Below are 17572 nucleotides of genomic sequence, written 5' to 3' on the forward strand. Positions count from 1 at the left end.
ATTGATGAAAAGAGAAAATATAGAAACACAGTAAATGAAGCAGGCAAAAAGGAATACAAACATCTCAAAAATGAGATCGACAGGAAGTGCAAAATGGCTAAGCAGGGATGGCTAGAGGACAAATGTAAGGATGTAGAGGCTTATCTCACTAGGGGTAAGATAGACACTGCCTACAGCAAAATTAAAGAGACCTTTGGAGAAAAGAGAACCACTTTCATGAATATCAAGAGTGCAGATGGAAACCCAGCTCTAAGCAAAGAAGGGAAAGCAGAAAGGTGGAAGGAGTATATAGAGGGTCTATACAAGGGCGATGTACTTGAGTACAATATTATGGAAATGGAAGAGGATGTAGATGAAGATGAAATGGGAGATACGATACTGCGTGAAGAGTTTGACAGAGCACTGAAAGACCTGAGTCGAAACAAGGCCCCGGGAGTAGACAACATTCCATTGGAACTACTGACGGCCTGGGGAGAGCCAGTCCTGCCAAAACTCTACCATCTGGTGAGCAAGATGTATGAGACAGGTGAAATACCCTCAGACTTCAAGAAGAATATAATAATTCCAATCCCAAAGAAAGCAGGTGTTGACAGATGTGAAAATTACCGAACTATTAGTTTAATAAGTCACAGCTGCAAAATACTAACGCGAATTCTTTACAGATGAATGGAAAAACTGGTAGAAGCCGACATCGGCAAAGATCAGTTTGGATTCCGCAGAAATGTTGGAACACGTGAGGCAATACTGACCCTACGACTTATCTTAGAAAATAGATTAAGGAAAGGCAAACCTACATTTCTAGCATTTGTAGTCTTAGAGAAAGCTTTTGACAATGTTGACTGGAATACTCTCTTTCAAATTCTATAGGTGGCAGGGGTAAAATACAGGGAGCGAAAGGCTATTTACAATTTGTACAGAAACCAGATGGCAGTTATAAGAGTCGAGGGGTATGAAAGGGAAGCAGCGGTTGGGAAGGGAGTGAGACAGGGTTGTAGCCTATCCCCGATGTTATTCAATCTGTATATTGAGCAAGCAGTAAAGGAAACAAAAGAGAAATTCGGTGTAGGTATTAAAGTCCATGGAGAAGAAATAAAAACATTGAGGTTTGCCGATGACATTGTAATTCTGTCAGAGACAGCAAAGGACTTGGAAGAGCAGTTGAACGAAATGTACAGTGTCTTGAAAGGAGAATATAAGATGAACATCAACAAAAGCAAAACGAGGATAATGGAATGTAGTCGAAATAAGTCGGGTGATGCTGGGGGAATTAGATTAGGATATGAGACACTTAAAGTAGTAAAGGAGTTTTGCTATTTGTGGAGCAAAATAACTGATGATGGTCGAAGTGGAGAGGATGTAAAGTGTAGACTGGCAATGGCAAGGAAAGCATTTCTGAAGAAGAGAATTTCGTTAACATTGAGTATAGATTTAAGTGTCAGGAAGTCATTTCTGAAAGTATTTGTATGGAGTGTAGTCATGTATGGAAGTGAAACGATAGTGAGACGATAAATAGTTTAGACAAGAAGAGAATAGAAGCTTTCGAAATGTGGTGCTACAGAAGTATGCCGAAGATTAGATGGGTAGATCACATAATTAATGAGGAGGTATTGAATAGGATTGGGGAGAAGAGAAGTTTGTGGCACAACTTGACTAGAAGAAGGGATCGGGTGGTAGGACATGTTCTGAGACATCAAGGGATCACCAATTTAGCATTGGAGGGCAGCGTGGAGGGTAAAAATCTTAGAGGGAGACCAAGAGATGAATACACTAAGCAGATTCAGATGGATGTAGGTTGCAGTAGGTACTGGGAGATGAAGTAACTTGCACAGGATAGAGTGGCATGGGGAGCTGCATCAGGCTAATCTCAGGGCTGAAGACCACAACAACAACAACAACAGGTGGTGGTAGAAGGGTACACAGGGCAAGTCTTGCAGTGGAGATGGTAACAGGTATAGGAGTCATAGGGTAGGGAGGGGTAGGGAGATGGGTGCAGAAGGATCATAGTATTGGACAAGTATATTACAAAGAGTGGGGAGCAACAAAAAGCCAAAGTAGCTGATTAATACATTCAATTATCGTGTAGATGTCAATGCGGAGGCATATAGATAGTCATTTTTCCTCTCTCTATTTGTGAGTGGAACAAGATGTCCTTGTGCGAAATGAGTAATAGATAACCTGAATCCATTTATCAGGGATACGGTGTCTCATCTCGGTGTTTACGTTTCAGATCTCGTGCGGGGCAGTGGCAGCTGGTGAACCGCTAACGGACCCACTGTCTCCCGAAGGAGGCCAGGCGGGCAGCAGTGTGGGAGGCCTGGCAGAGGTGAGCCCAGCCTTTCTTGTGTATGTTTATCTTACTGAGTGAAAAGTGTTGCATATCAGTATCATTAACTGAGGACATTACAATGATATTGATTATCTGTGACTATCTGTGCAGATGCACACATACCGTCGCAGTATCAGTATAAAGATGGCCGCCCCACTTGCGACTTGAACCAGGGAAGAACAGGGTCCTGTTATTCGGTTTTTGCGAAGTGAAGGTGTGAAACCTATTGAAATTCATCGCCGAATGAGGGTTCAGTACGGTGATGCACATTTGTCACAGCAGCAAGTCTACGAATGGAGTAGGAAGTTCGCAAATGGTGTGACTTCAGTGGAAGATGCTCCTCGTCCAGGTCAGGCACAATGAGTTGTGACTCCACAGAACATTGCAGCAGTTGAAGCCATAGTGAAGGAAAACCGCCGAGTGACACTGAATGGCATTGCAGCATGTTTACAGATTAGCCGTGGGTCAGCACACCACATTGTGCACGATGTGCTCCAGTTTCACAAAGTGTCTGTAAGATGGGTGCCACGGCAGCTGACTCCTGAAATGAGAGAACGACGTTTCGATGCTTGTGAAGAACGTCTTCGGCACTTTGAACGAGAAGGTGATGGCTTCCTTGCAAGAATCGTTACTGGGGACGAAACCTGGGTTCACTTCCACCAACCGGAAACGAAGAGAGTGAGCAAGGAATGGCACCATTCCTCATCACCAAAACCAGAGAAGTTTCGAACAGAACCATCAGCAGGGAAGGTTATGCTGACTCCGTTTTGGGACGAAAAAGGCGTCATTTTGGAGCATTACGTGCCTAGAGGGACCATGTCACCAGTGCATCATACACAGATCTCCTAAAAAATCATCTGCGGCCTGCAATCAAATCAAAGCGACATGGATTGCTGTCAGCAGGTGTCCTTTTGTAACATGACAATGCAAGGGCCCACACTGCCTGTACAAGAGTTGCAACAATCACAGACCTGCATTTTGAGTGTCTTCCTCGTCCACCGTACTCACCAGACCTCGCTTCAAGTGATTTCCGTATGTTGGGACCACTCAAAGACGCAATGGGTGGAAAGAAGTTCAGTTCTACTACCAAAGGAAGTTTTTTCTAAAGGAATTTATGCACTTTGTAAGCACTGGACGACTTGCATTGAGCGTGGGGCAGATTATGTTGAAAAGTGATACAGCTTTGTACCACTTCTGCACAATAAATAATATTTAAAAAAATATGTAAGGTTTTAATTTGACTCACCCTCGTAGAATCAGTTTAATGAGATGTATCCTATCACCCTTTCGTACATAACAAATCAGAAGTGGGATTGCTTGTCGAAATTCTAATCACATCTTGCTAGTTAATGTCTCCCAAAGAGCATCTACAGGGTGATTCATGATGGCATTACAAACTTTCAGGAGTGGTGGGGGAGAGTAAAGGTGTCAATTTAAGGTGGTCTGGAAACGACCGAGTCTAAATTTATAAGCGAAAATCTTTCTGATACCTCTGATGGTTGACCTGTTCTATGTCAAGCTGTTTGCTTTCCATATTTTGGGAGGAGGTAGTACGAACCAAAACAATAAAAAAAAATTGTCCAGTCAGTGTGGCCTCTACATTGCATATCCTAAGAGCTATGGGCACTTGTTCATCTTTGCTAATGTGAAAACACACCTCTTCTACTGAACAATATAAAGAACATTTTCCCAACAAATTTCATCATTCATGGAAACTTTTTAACAGACAAATATTTATGAAAGTCAACTAATGTCACTGCATTAAATATTTCTTTCACATTGTGATCTGACTGCATGTCAGCAAGCAAGCTGCAGCTCCTCTGTTCCTGTGTCCATATCAGGAGTGATAGGCTAAGAGAACAACTTGAGTTGAGGCTCAGATTTCTTGAAGTCCTGGGATCTTCATGTGACTTTATCTTAAAAATTATGTAGATGATCCCTAGGCTTAGCAGTTGTTGTTGTTGCGGTCTTCAGTCTAAAGACTGGTTTGATCTAGCTATCCACGCTACTCTACCCTGTGCAAGCCTTTTCATCTCCAAGTAGCTACTGCAACTTACATTCTTCTGAATCTGCCTACTGCATTCATGTCCTTGTCTTCCTTAACAATTTTTAACCCCCCCCCCCAACACACACACACACACACACACACACACACACACACACAAACACACACACACACACACACACACCTCTCTACTGCTAAATTGGTGACCCTTTGCTGTCTCAGACTGTGTTCTATCAACTGATCCCTTCTTCTGGTCAGGTTGTGCCACAAATATCTTTTCTCCCCAATTTAGTTCAGTACCTCCTACTTAGTTACGTGATCTACCCATCTAATCTTCAGCATTTTTCTGTAGCACCACATTCCAGGAGCTTTTATTCTCTTCTTGTCTAAACTTTTTATCATCCATGTTTCACTACCATACATCACTACACTCCAGACTAATACTTTCAGAAAAGACGGATTTGGTGTCTTCAGAAACGCATTTCTTGCTACTGCCAGTCTACATTTCACATACTCTCTACTACTAGTCGGAGACGACTTCAACCTACCTAGTATAGAGTGGGATGTCTATGGATTCATTACAGAAGGTACAGACAAGCCATCGTGTGAATTACTTTTCAAAACATTATCCGAAAACTGTCTTGAGCAGCTAAATCGACAGCCAACACATAATGGAAATATTTTATATCTGGTTGCCACGAACAGACCAGACCTCATCGATGGTGTCAGTGTTGAGACAGGGATTAGTGATCATGATGTTGTCATTACGACTATGGTTATGAAAGTTAAAACGTCAGTCAAGAAGGCTAGGAGAGTATTCTTACTAGAAAGAGCAGATAAGCAGTTATTAGCATCACACTTAGTAAATGAATCGAATTCATTTACTTCCGGTACAATGGACGTGGAAGAAGTATGGGCAAATTTTAAACAGATTGTAAATCACGCATTGGAGAAGTATGTGGCAAAAACGTGGGTTACAGACAGAAAAGACCCACCGAGGTTTAACAGCGCAATTCGGAGAACGCTCAGGAAGCAAAGACAGTAGCACTCGCGGTACAAGAAAGATCGGGAGAATGAGGACAGGCAACAGTTAGTAGAGATTCGTGCTGCTGTAAAAAGAGCGATGCGCGAAGCATACAACCACTACCACCATCATACCTTAGCAAAAGATCTTGCTGGAAACCAAAGGAAATTCTGGTCTTACGTAAAATCGGTAAGCGGGTCGAAGGCTTGCATCCAGTCACTCACTGATCAGTCTGACCTGGTAACGGAAGACAGCAAAATGAAAGCAGAAATTTTTAATTTAGCATTTGAGAAATCTTTCATGCAGGAGGATCGTACAAACATACTGCCGTTTGAGTCTCGTACAGTTTCCTGTATGGAGGACATAGTGATAGACATCCCTGGGGTTGTGAAGCAGCTGAATGGATTGAAAATAAATAAATCGCCAGGTCCTGATGGGATTCCAGTTCGGTTGTACAGAGAGTACTTTACTGCATTGGCTCCTTACTTAGCTTGCATTTATCGTGAATCTCTTGCCCAACATAAAGTCCCGAGCGACTGGAAAAAATCGTGGGTGACGCCTGTATATAAGAAGGGTAGAAGGACGGATCCTCAGAATTACAGACCACTATCCTTAACATCGGTTTGTTGCAGGATTCTCGAACATATTCTCAGTTCGAATATAATGAATTTCCTTGACACAGAGAAGTTGCTGTCCATGCATCAGCGCGGCTTTAGAAAGCATCGCTCCTGCGAAACACAATTCTCCCCTTTTTCACATGATATCTTGCGAACCACAGATGAAGGGTATCAGACGGATGCCATTTTCCTAGACTTCAGGAAAGCGTTTGACTCGGTGCCCCACTGCGGACTCCTAACTAAGGTACGAGCATATGGGATTGGTTCCCAAATATGTGAGTGGTTCGAAGACTTCTTAAGTAATAGAACCCAGTATGTTGTCCTCGATGGTGAGTGTTCATCGGAGGTGAGGGTATCGTCTGGAGTGCCCCAGGGAAGTGTGGTAGGTCCGCTGTTGTTTTCTATCTACATAAATGATCTTTTGGATAGGGTGGATAGCAATGTGTGGCTGTTTGTTGATGATGCTGTGGTGTACGGGAAGGTGTCGTCGTTGAGTGACTGTAGGAGGATACAAGATGACTTGGACAGGATTTGTGATTGGTGTAAAGAATGGCAGCTAACTCTAAGTATAGATAAATGTAAATTAATGCAGATGAATAGGAAAAAGAATCTCGTAATGTTTGAATACTCCATTAGTAGTGTAGCACTTGACACAGTCACGTCGATTAAATATTTGGACGTAACATTGCAGAGAGATATGAAGTGGGACAAGCATGTAATGGCAGTTGTGTGGTAGGCGGATAGTCATCTTTGGTTCATTTGTAGAATTTTGGGAAGATGTGGTTCATCAGTAAAGGAGACAGCTTATAAAACACTAATACGACCTATTCTTGAGTACTGCTCGAGCGTTTGGAATCCCTATCAGATCGGATTGAGGGAGGACATAGAAGCAGTTCAGAGGCGTGCTGCTAGATTTGTTACTGGTAGGTTTGATCATCACGCGAGTGTTACGGAAGTGCTTCAGGAACTCAGGTGGAAGTCTCTGGAGGAAAGGAGGCGTTCTTTTCGTGAATCACTACTGATGGAATTTAGAGAACCAGCATTTGAGGCTGACTGCAGTACAATTTTACTGCCACCAACTTATATTTCGTGGAAAGACCACAAAGATAAGATAAAAGAGATTAGGGCTCGTACAGAGGCATATAGGCAGTCATTTTTCCCTTGTTCTGTTTTGGAGTGGAACAGGAAGAGAAGATGCTAGTTGTGGTACGAGGTACCCTCCACCGTGCACCGTATTGTGAAGTATGTATGTAGATCTAGATGTACTTCAGCCATCATCAGTTATTCTGCTGCCCAAATTGCAAAACTCATCTAATACTTTGACTATCTTATTTCCTACTCTAATTCCCTTAGTGCCAAATCATTTAATTTGACTGTTTTATTGTTGTTGTTGTTGTTGTTGTTGTCTTCAGTCCTGAGACTGGTTTGATGCAGCTCTCCATGCTACTCTATCCTGTGCAAGCTTCTTCATCTCCCAGTACCTACTGCAACCTACATCCTTCTGAATCTGCTTAGTGTATTCATCTCTTGGTCTCCCTCTACGATTTTTACCCTCCACGCTGCCCTCCAATACTAAATTTGTGACCCTTGATGCCTCAGAACATGTCCTACCAACCGGTCCCTTCTTGTCAAGTTGTGCCACAAACTCCTCTTCTCCCCAATTCTATTCAATACCTCCTCATTATTTATGTGATCTACCCATGTAATCTTCAGCATTCCTCTGTAGCACCACATTTCGAACGCTTCTATTCTCTTCTCGTCCAAACTATTTATCGTCCATGTTTCACTGCCATACAAGGCTACACTCCATACAAATACTTTCAGAAATGACTTCCTGACACTTAAATCTATACTCGATGTTAACGAAATTCTCTTCTTCAGAAATGCTTTCCTTGCTATTGCCAGTCTACATTTTATATCCTCTCTACTTCAACCATCATTAGTTATTTTCCTCCCCAAATAGCAAAACTCCTTTACTACTTTAAGTGTCTCATTTCCTAATCTAATTCCCTCAGCATCACCCGACTTAATTCGACTACATTCCATTATTCTCGTTTTGCTTTTGTTGATGTTCATCTTATATCCTCCTTTCAAGACACTGTACATTCTGTTCAACTGCTCTTCCAAGTCCTTTGCTGTCTCTGACAGAATTACAATGTCATCGGCGAACCTCGCCTGTCTCATACACCTTGCTCACCAGATGGTAGAATTTTGTCAGGACTGACTCTCCCAAGGCTGTCAGTAGTTCTAATGGAATGTTGTCTACTCCCGGGGCCTTTTTTCGACTCAGATCTTTCAGTGCTCTGTCAAACTCTTCACGCAGTATCGTATCTCCCATTTCATCTTCATCTAAATCCTCTTCCATTTCCATAATATTGTCCTCCAGTACATCGCCCTTGTATAGACCCTCTATATATTCCTTCCACCTTTCTGCTTTCCCTTCTTTGCTTAGAACTGGGTTTCCACTGAGCTCTTGATATTCATGAAAGTGGTTCTCTTTTATCCAAAGGTCTCTTTAATTTTGCTGTAGGCAGTATCTATCTTACCCCTAGTGAGATAAGCCTCTACATCCTTACATTTGTCCTCTAGCCATCCCTGCTTAGCCCTTTTGCACTTCCTGTCGATCTCATTTTTGAGACGTTTGTATTCCCTTTTGCCTGCTTCATTTACTGTGTTTCTATATTTTCTCCTTTCATCAATTAAATTCAATATTTCTTCTGTTACCCAAGGATTTCTACGAGCCCTCGTCTTTTTACCTACTTGATCCTCTGCTGCCTTCACTACTTCATCCCTCAGAGCTACCCATTCTTCTTCTACTGTATTTCTTTCCCCCATTCCTGTCAATTGTTCCCTTATGCTCTCCCTGAAACTCTTTACAACCTCTGGTTTAGTCAGTTTATCCAGGCCCCATCTCCTTAGATTCCCGTCTTTTTGCAGTTTCTTCAGTTTTAATCTACAGTTCATAACCAACAGATTGTGGTCAGAGTCCACATCTGTCCCTGGAAATGTCTTACAATTTAAAACCTGGTTCCTAAATCTATGTCTTACCATTATATAATCTATCTGATACCTTCTAGAATCTCCAGGATTCTTCCACGTATACAACCTTCTTTTATGATTCTTGAACCAAGTGTTAGCTATAATTAAGTTATGCTCTGTGCAAAATTCTACCAGAAGGCTTCCTCTTTCGTTTCTCTTCCCCAATCCATATTCACCCTCTATGTTTCCTTCTCTCCCTTTTCCTGCTACCGAATTCCAGTCACCCATGACTATTAAATTTTCGTCTCCCTTGACTACCTGAATAATTTCTTTTATCTCATCATACATTTCATCAATTTCTTCATCATCTATAGAGCTAGTTGGCATATAAACTTGTACTACTGTAGTAGGCATGGGCTTTGTGTCTATCTTGGCCACAATAATGCGTTCACTATGCTGTTTGTAGTAGCTAACCCGCCCTCCTATTTTTTTATTCATTATTAAACCTACTCCTGCATTACTCCTATTTGATTTTTTATTTTTAACCATGTATTCACCTGACCAAAAGTCTTGTTCCTCCAGCCACCGGACTTCACTAATTCCCACTATATCTAACTTTAACCTATCCATTCCCCTTTTTAAACTTCCTAACCTACCTGCCCGATTAAGGGATCTGATATTCCATGCTCCGATCCGTAGAAAGGCAATTTTCTTTCTCCTGATAACGACATCCTCTTGAGTAGTCCCCGCCCGGAGATCCGAATGGGGGACTATTTTACCTCCGGAATATTTTACCCAAGAGGACGCCATCATCATTTAATCACACAGTAAAGCTGCATGCCCTCGGGAAAAATTACGGCCGTAGTTTCCCCTTGCTTTCAGCCGTTCGCAGTACCAGCACAGCAAGGCCGTTTTGGTTATTGTTACAAGGCCAAATCAGTCAATCATCCAGACTGTTGCCCCTGCAACTACTGAAAAGGCTGCTGCCCCTCTTCAGGAACCACACATTTGTCTGGCCTCTCAACAGATACCCCTCCGTTGTGGTTGCACCTACGGTACGGCTATCTGTATCGTTGAGGCACCCAAGCCTCCCCACCACCAGCAAGGTTCATGGTTCATGGGGGTGGGTATGTTCCATTATCCTTGTTTTATTTTGTTGTTTGTTCCATTATCGTTGTTTTATTTTGCTGATGTTCATCTTATACCCACTTTTCAAGACCCTGTCCATTCCATTCAACTGCTCTTCCAAATCCTTTACTGTCTCTGGAAGAATTACAATCTCATCAGCAAACCTCAAAGTTTTTATGTGTTCTCCTTGAACTTTAATTCCTACTCTAAATTTTTCTGTGGGTTCCTCCACTGCTTGCTCAGTGTACGGTTGAACAACATTGAGGGTAGGCTACAACCCTGCCTCACTTCTTTCTCAACCATTGCTTCCCTTTGATGCCTCTCAATCTAATAACTATTGTCTTGCTTCTGTACAAGTTGTCAAAAGCCTTTCGCTTACTATATTTTACCCTGCTGCTTTTAGAGTTTAAAAGAGAGTATTTAGCTGACCTGAAAAATCGAATCTACGCCGCTGTTGCACAAGTTACATCCGATTTGCTGTAATGAGTGTGGGAAGAAACTGATTACCAGTGCGACGCTTGCCACATCACAAATGGTAGTCACATTGAACCAGAATGACACTTGATACTTTTGTGTGAAACGTGAGGTTTTTTCTACAAAAAACACATCTATGAATTTCTATATTATTTCAAAGTTGTAAAGTCCTCTTTGACTCACTATGTGTAGATACACGAGAATGGTTTCTAGATCATCCATAATGGATAAGTATAAACCTCAACTCATTTATGCCTGTTGTGATTCCACTGTTAGAAGATGTTTGTTTGACAGGGTTACTGAAGCTATTGTTGTTGCTTGTTGTTGAATACTCCTTTGTGGCTGTGTTGCAGATTTCCTCAGGAGCATTAGCTGCCGTGCAACAGTTGGCAGACAATTTAATTCCCCACGGACGCCAGGTGAGTCTTTGCAGTGTGCATTGGAGCAACACTTTTTTGTTCCTTTGGCAGTCATTTCTTAATTTTACTGCAATGCTTTGCGTAGACTGCTTGCTCTAGTTCTTTAAGAAGTAATCGTCTGTTTTTGCTTGCTACAGGCAAATGAAGTTGCAGGCAGGGAAGGAAGGAATACCTTAAAAGTCAAAGAAACTAGATTGGATGGAACTCCTGAAGTGAGTATCATAACCTTACAATAATGTGTGTGTGCACTTATATCAGTGTGTGTGTATGAACCTAGCAGGCTGCGGTCTTGGCAAGTTGTGAAAATAAGCAAAACTGCATCTGTGGCTACAAAACTGCATTGGTTAATTAGATACATGTTCCATAGATCATTTGAATGATTCTTTGTGAAATGATGTGGAAGAGTCAGTTTACAGGATGTGTGTACATGATTAACATGAATATTAATGTTAATATTCCTGAGCCATTGACAACTTTAATTATGGGTAATAAGGTCATTTTTCCTTTACTGTTGTAGGTGTGGACCTAAGTGTTCTTGTCAAATTGTGATGTATCATTGCAGCGAATATACACTCCTGGAAATTGAAATAAGAACACCGTGAATTCATTGTCCCAGGAAGGGGAAACTTTATTGACACATTCCTGGGGTCAGATACATCACATGATCACACTGACAGAACCACAGGCACATAGACACAGGCAACAGAGCATGCACAATGTCGGCACTAGTACAGTGTATATCCACCTTTCGCAGCAATGCAGGCTGCTATTCTCCCACGGAGACGATCGTAGAGATGCTGGATGTAGTCCTGTGGAACGGCTTGCCGTGACATTTCCACCTGGCGCCTCAGTTGGACCAGCGTTCGTGCTGGACGTGCAGACCGCGTGAGACGACGCTTCATCCAGTCCCAAACATGCTCGATGGGGGACAGATCCGGAGATCTTGCTGGCCAGGGTAGTTGACTTACACCTGCTAGAGCACGTTGGGTGGCACGGGATACATGCGGACGTGCATTGTCCTGTTGGAACAGCAAGTTCCCTTGCCGGTCTAGGAATGGTAGAACGATGGGTTCGATGACGGTTTGGATGTACCGTGCACTATTCAGTGTCCCCTCGACGATCACCAGTGGTGTACGGCCAGTGTAGGAGATCGCTCCCCACACCATGATGCCGGGTGTTGGCCCTGTGTGCCTCGGTCGTATGCAGTCCTGATTGTGGCGCTCACCTGCACGGCGCCAAACACGCATACGACCATCATTGGCACCGAGGCAGAAGCGACTCTCATCGCTGAAGACGACACGTCTCCATTCGTCCCTCCATTCACGCCTGTCGCGACACCACTGGAGGCAGGCTGCGCGATGTTGGGGCGTGAGCGGAAGACGGCCTAACGGTGTGCAGGACCGTAGCCCAGCTTCACGGAGACGGTTGCGAATGGTCCTCGCCGATACCCCAGGAGCAACAGTGTCCCTAATTTGCTGGGAAGTGGCGGTGCGGTCCCCTACGGCACTGCGTAGGATTCTACGGTCTTGGCGTGCATCCGTGCGTCGCTGCGGTCCGGTCCCAGGTCGACGGGCACGTGCACCTTCCGCCGACCACTGGCGACAACATCGATGTAATGTGGAGACCTCACGCCCCACGTGTTGAGCATTTCGGCGGTACGTCCACCCGGCCTCCCGCATGCCCACTATACGCCCTCGCTCAAATTCCGCCAACTGCACATACGGTTCACGTCCACGCTGTCGCGGCATGCTACCAGTGTTAAAGACTGCGATGGAGCTGCGTATGCCACGGCAAACTGGCTGACACTGACGGCGGCGGTGCACAAATGCTGCGCAGCTAGCGCCATTCGACGGCCAACACCGCGGTTCCTGGTGTGTCCGCTGTGCCGTGCGTGTGATCATTGCTTGTACAGCCCTCTCGCAGAGTCCGGAGCAAGTATGGTGGGTCTGACACACCGGTGTCAATGTGTTCTTTTTTCCATTTCGAGGAGTGTATGTATTGTGACAACACAGTGAAAATGCTTAGTACCCTGAAGAGGTGCCTATAATACACCTGTCGGTGAACACCGCATATTATTCTTACTGCTTGCTTTTGTGCAAACAGTACTTTCTTTGCAAGTGGTGAGCTACCCCAGAAAGTTATTCCATATGACATTATTGAGTGCAAAAATATGCCGCGAGTTGTTTCGAAGATTAGCAAGATTAGCATTTATACAAAGAACAAAAGTAGCTGAACTTAATTGTTTGAGAAGCTGAGTAGTATGCTTCTTCCAGTTCAAGTTTTCCTCAGTATCCACACTCAAAAATTTAGAGCATTCTACCCTATTTACTGATTCCTGCTCATGTGCTACATTAATTGTCAGTATGACTATTTGTTGTGCAGAATTGAATTTGGTGTGTGTTTTCAAAATACAAGGAGAGCCCACTTTCTAAGAGCCACTTAAGGGGAGGTTTACTATCTTTGGCCCAAAAAAAGCATGTTCTTTGAGAATTTTTTCCTCATGATGTGTTATAGATATCAATGTCAAATTTGGTCAAAATGTTTTTTTTTATATTTCCTCTACAAACTGGTATTTTTTCGACCAGAAATGTTGAAGAACAAAGACGGAAGTGCCATCGGACCGAAACAAAATTTCTATGTCGACCTCCACGCGTGGTATGTCACAGGTCAGCTGGCTCGTCTGATATCAAAATTGAGTTGACGTTAGCGAAGTATATAAGATTCTTTAGGAGTTGTACCTCACTTAAGTTATTTGGACCACAGGAAACAAAATGGTGGCCATTTGAAAAAAATAGGGTTTTCTTCATCAGTTTTTCGACTTCATTGACCAAGTAAAAATATTTATAGTTGATGGATTGGAATAAAAGTGGTAAAACTCCTAGACAGTTTAGTTAGCTTTGTCAGAAACAAAGAAACATGCCAATCGGTTCAGTAGATTCGAAATTACCATACCGCGCGATAAAAGTAACGTCATTTCGAGAAAAATTCATTTGAAGTTTCGATTACATATAAATCCAATAATATGCAACTTAGACGTTCAATCTGCTTTTCCAGTTCCATAAACAGGTCCTTCCTCTTCGTGATAGAGGGCGTTCTGCTCGATCTGGGCCATCCTGCGCTGCTCCAGAGCCGCTCATATGGCCGGTGACAAGTGGTTTTCGGCCACTCGAATCCGGTCGTCGTCCGTATGCTTGAAGAACTGCGTCAAATAGTGTCCCAGGGTGACGTCCATCGTTGTCACAGTCTTCAGAATTGATGAACACCCTTCGTTGAAGCTGCCTAGGTACCTCTTCAGGGTACTAAGCATTTTCACTGTGTTGTCACAATACATACACTCCTCGAAATGGAAAAAAGAACACATTGACACCGGTGTGTCAGACCCACCATACTTGCTCCGGACACTGCGAGAGGGCTGTACAAGCAATGATCACACGCGCGGCACAGCGGACACACCAGGAACCGCGGTGTTGGCCGTCGAATGGCGCTAGCTGCGCAGCATTTGTGCACCGCCGCCGTCAGTGTCAGCCAGTTTGCCGTGGCATACGCAGCTCCATCGCAGTCTTTAACACTGGTAGCATGCCGCGACAGCGTGGACGTGAACCGTATGTGCAGTTGACGGACTTTGAGCGAGGGCGTATAGTGGGCATGCGGGAGGCCGGGTGGACGTACCGCCGAATTGCTCAACACGTGGGGCGTGAGGTCTCCACAGTACATCGATGTTGTCGCCAGTGGTCGGCGGGAGGTGCACGTGCCCGTCGACCTAGGACCGGACCGCAGCGACGCACGGATGCACGCCAAGACCGTAGGATCCTACGCAGTGCCGTAGGGGACAGCACCGCCACTTCCCAGCAAATTAGGGACACTGTTGCTCCTGGGGTATCGGCGAGGACCATTCGCAACCGTCTCCGTGAAGCTGGGCTACGGTCCCGCACACCGTTAGGCCGTCTTCCGCTCACGCCCCAACATCGTGCAGCCCGCCTCCGGTGGTGTCGCGACAGGCGTGAATGGAGGGACGAATGGAGACGTGTCGTCTTCAGCAATGATAGTCGCTTCTGCCTTGGTGCCAATGATGGTCGTATGCATGTTTGGCGCCGTGCAGGTGAGCGCCACAATCAGGACTGCATACGACCGAGGCACACAGGGCCAACACCCGGCATCATGGTGTGGGGAGCGATCTCCTACACTGGCCGTACACCACTGGTGATCGTCGAGGGGACACTGAATAGTGCACGGTACATCCAAACCGTCATCGAACCCATCGTTCTACCATTCCTAGACCGGCAAGGGAACTTGCTGTTCCAACAGGACAATGCACGTCCGCATGTATCCCGTGCCACCCAACGTGCTCTAGAAGGTGTAAGTCAACTACCCTGGCCAGCAAGATCTCCGGATCTGTCCCCCATTGAGCATGTTTGGGACTGGATGAAGCGTCGTCTCACGCGGTCTGCACGTCCAGCACGAACGCTGGTCCAACTGAGGCGCCAGGTGGAAATGGCATGGCAAGCCGTTCCACAGGACTACATCCAGCATCTCTACGATCGTCTCCATGGGAGAATAGCAGCCTGCATTGCTGCGAAAGGTGGATATACACTGTACTAGTGCCGACATTGTGCATGCTCTGTTGCCTGTGTCTATGTGCCTGTGGTTCTGTCAGTGTGATCATGTGATGCATCTGACCCCAGGAATGTGTCAATAAAGTTTCCCCTTCCTGGGACAATGAATTCACGGTGTTCTTATTTCAATTTCCAGGAGTGTATTAAGACTGGGAGTGGACCGAAAATTGAAATCTGTGGGATCCGCTTTGTGATTTCTCCTCAGTCACTAAAATTTTCTACTCTTCCATCGCTGTTTGAATTGTTCAGCACAACTGTTTGCATTCTGTTTGTGAAGTATGATTCAAACCACTTGTGTGGGAAGCCACCAATTCCACAAAACTTTTTCTAAGAGAATAAAATGCTCAGCACAGTCAGACCCCCCTGCAAAGATCACAAAAAATAGCAACTTGCAATATTTTATCATTTAAGACTTATACTGTTTGATGAATGAATGTATAAATAGCAGTCTCTGTCAGTTTTTCTACTTTTATTGATTTCAGTGAAGGATGTTGGTGTTACTTCTAGTTTGCTATGTGCTCAGCACTGTAGATAGTGGTTATTGGTCGACAGAGTCGTGGTCGAGCTGTCGAACTGATTGATTCTACGGTCCAGTTGTGAGAATTTGACTTTAAAATTTTTCATCTGCAGATGATAAGGAAGTCAGTCGCATGAAATGGTTCAAGGCGTAATTAAATTGCCGATCAGATACCTCTGTTAAATACAGTGGCCTGTATTATTGTAAGGGTACAGATATTATATCACGCTCTTACTCGGTGCTTCCAGACCAGAAAACTCAGGTCGCGCTGGGAAGTCCCATCATTCGTGATAGGTGTGATTCTGACACCTGCCAATTTGGTGTGCCGGAATCAGTCAGTCTCGTCCGAGGGTGCCTGCCGAGCAGGTCACAGGCTAGCGCTATGTGCACATTTGTGCAACATAGTATGGAAAGCAGGCGGGAACAGTCATATTTGTATATTCACATCAGTGTTGCATGATACGAGACAAAATCTAGTATTTCAAGTTAGTTGTAGGCAATGTGAGTTGGGTCGCATGAGTGAGGCCTACTTGATCACACTTTTGGGGCACAGAAAATACGTGCAGGTATTATTAACCGTTGATTTGTGTGCATTTTTGCATGAAATCAGGAAACAGACATTTTATGACAACCATAATGAAACTGAAAGCAGTGATTAACTTGGAGTTGTCAAATTGTGAATGCTGCTGCAGTGAGAATGAATGGTAGGCATAGTAAGGACCTTTTTCTCTAAATACGAAGGCCAATGAGCTCGGTGCTTAATACGAGCTGTTGCTGATTTAAAGAAACCTTCCTCATCATTTTTGTGTGTATAAACAGTATCAAGTTATGTGGAGGTGTGAGAACAGAAGTTTGATACGGCACATGTCACGTAAGCACCAGAGATCAGAAACAAAGCAAGAACATGTCTCTTGTTGAGAGTTGCATACACTAGAAATTCGAGGGACCACTATTACATTACAGCCGTACTGGCTTCGTTCGTTGCCTCTGTAGTTCCGCGAGTACGACTTGTCGAGTCGTTCTCTCTACTGAAGTATGCCAGAATGAGGCTAGTCGCAATTTAGTACAGAAATTGAGTGCTCGATCTCGCTGTTGTGAAGTAGTACTGATGGGACAAAATGACCAGTTGTTGGGATCAGATCACCTCTAATGAACCTATGTTTGTGAGACTGTGGAATAGATGAAAGAAAAACTAAGTTTATCCAGTGAAAACATTTCTGTATTTGGAGGAGAAAGTTGGTCACAAAAATTTCGTGAGAAGATTCCGCCGCAACACAAAACACCTTTCTTTTAATGATGTCCACCCCAAATTCTGTACAATTTCGGTGACATTCTCTCCCCTATTTCTCAACAATACAAAACATACTGCTCTTCTTTGAACTTCCTTGATGTAATCTGTCAATCCTATCTGATAAGGATCACAGACCACACAGCAGTACTCCAAAAGAGGATAGACAAGCTTAGTGTAGG

The 17572-nt window shown here is 44.1% G+C and overlaps 1 protein-coding gene across 1 annotated transcript in view; it reads left to right on the plus strand.

Annotated features, from left to right (window-relative positions):
- LOC126108233 (zinc finger protein 674-like) overlaps positions 1 to 17572 on the plus strand; it is a 73403-nt gene that overhangs the window by 26169 nt on the left and 29662 nt on the right. Inside the window, exons 3-5 of the mRNA XM_049913464.1 lie at positions 2228 to 2323; positions 10907 to 10972; positions 11110 to 11184. Of these exons, the coding sequence (XP_049769421.1) occupies positions 2228 to 2323; positions 10907 to 10972; positions 11110 to 11184 (237 nt within the window). The remainder of the gene's footprint in view (positions 1 to 2227; positions 2324 to 10906; positions 10973 to 11109; positions 11185 to 17572) is intronic.

This window comes from Schistocerca cancellata, chromosome 11, assembly GCF_023864275.1.
Source record: "Schistocerca cancellata isolate TAMUIC-IGC-003103 chromosome 11, iqSchCanc2.1, whole genome shotgun sequence".
NCBI classification, from domain to species: Eukaryota; Metazoa; Arthropoda; class Insecta; order Orthoptera; family Acrididae; genus Schistocerca; species Schistocerca cancellata.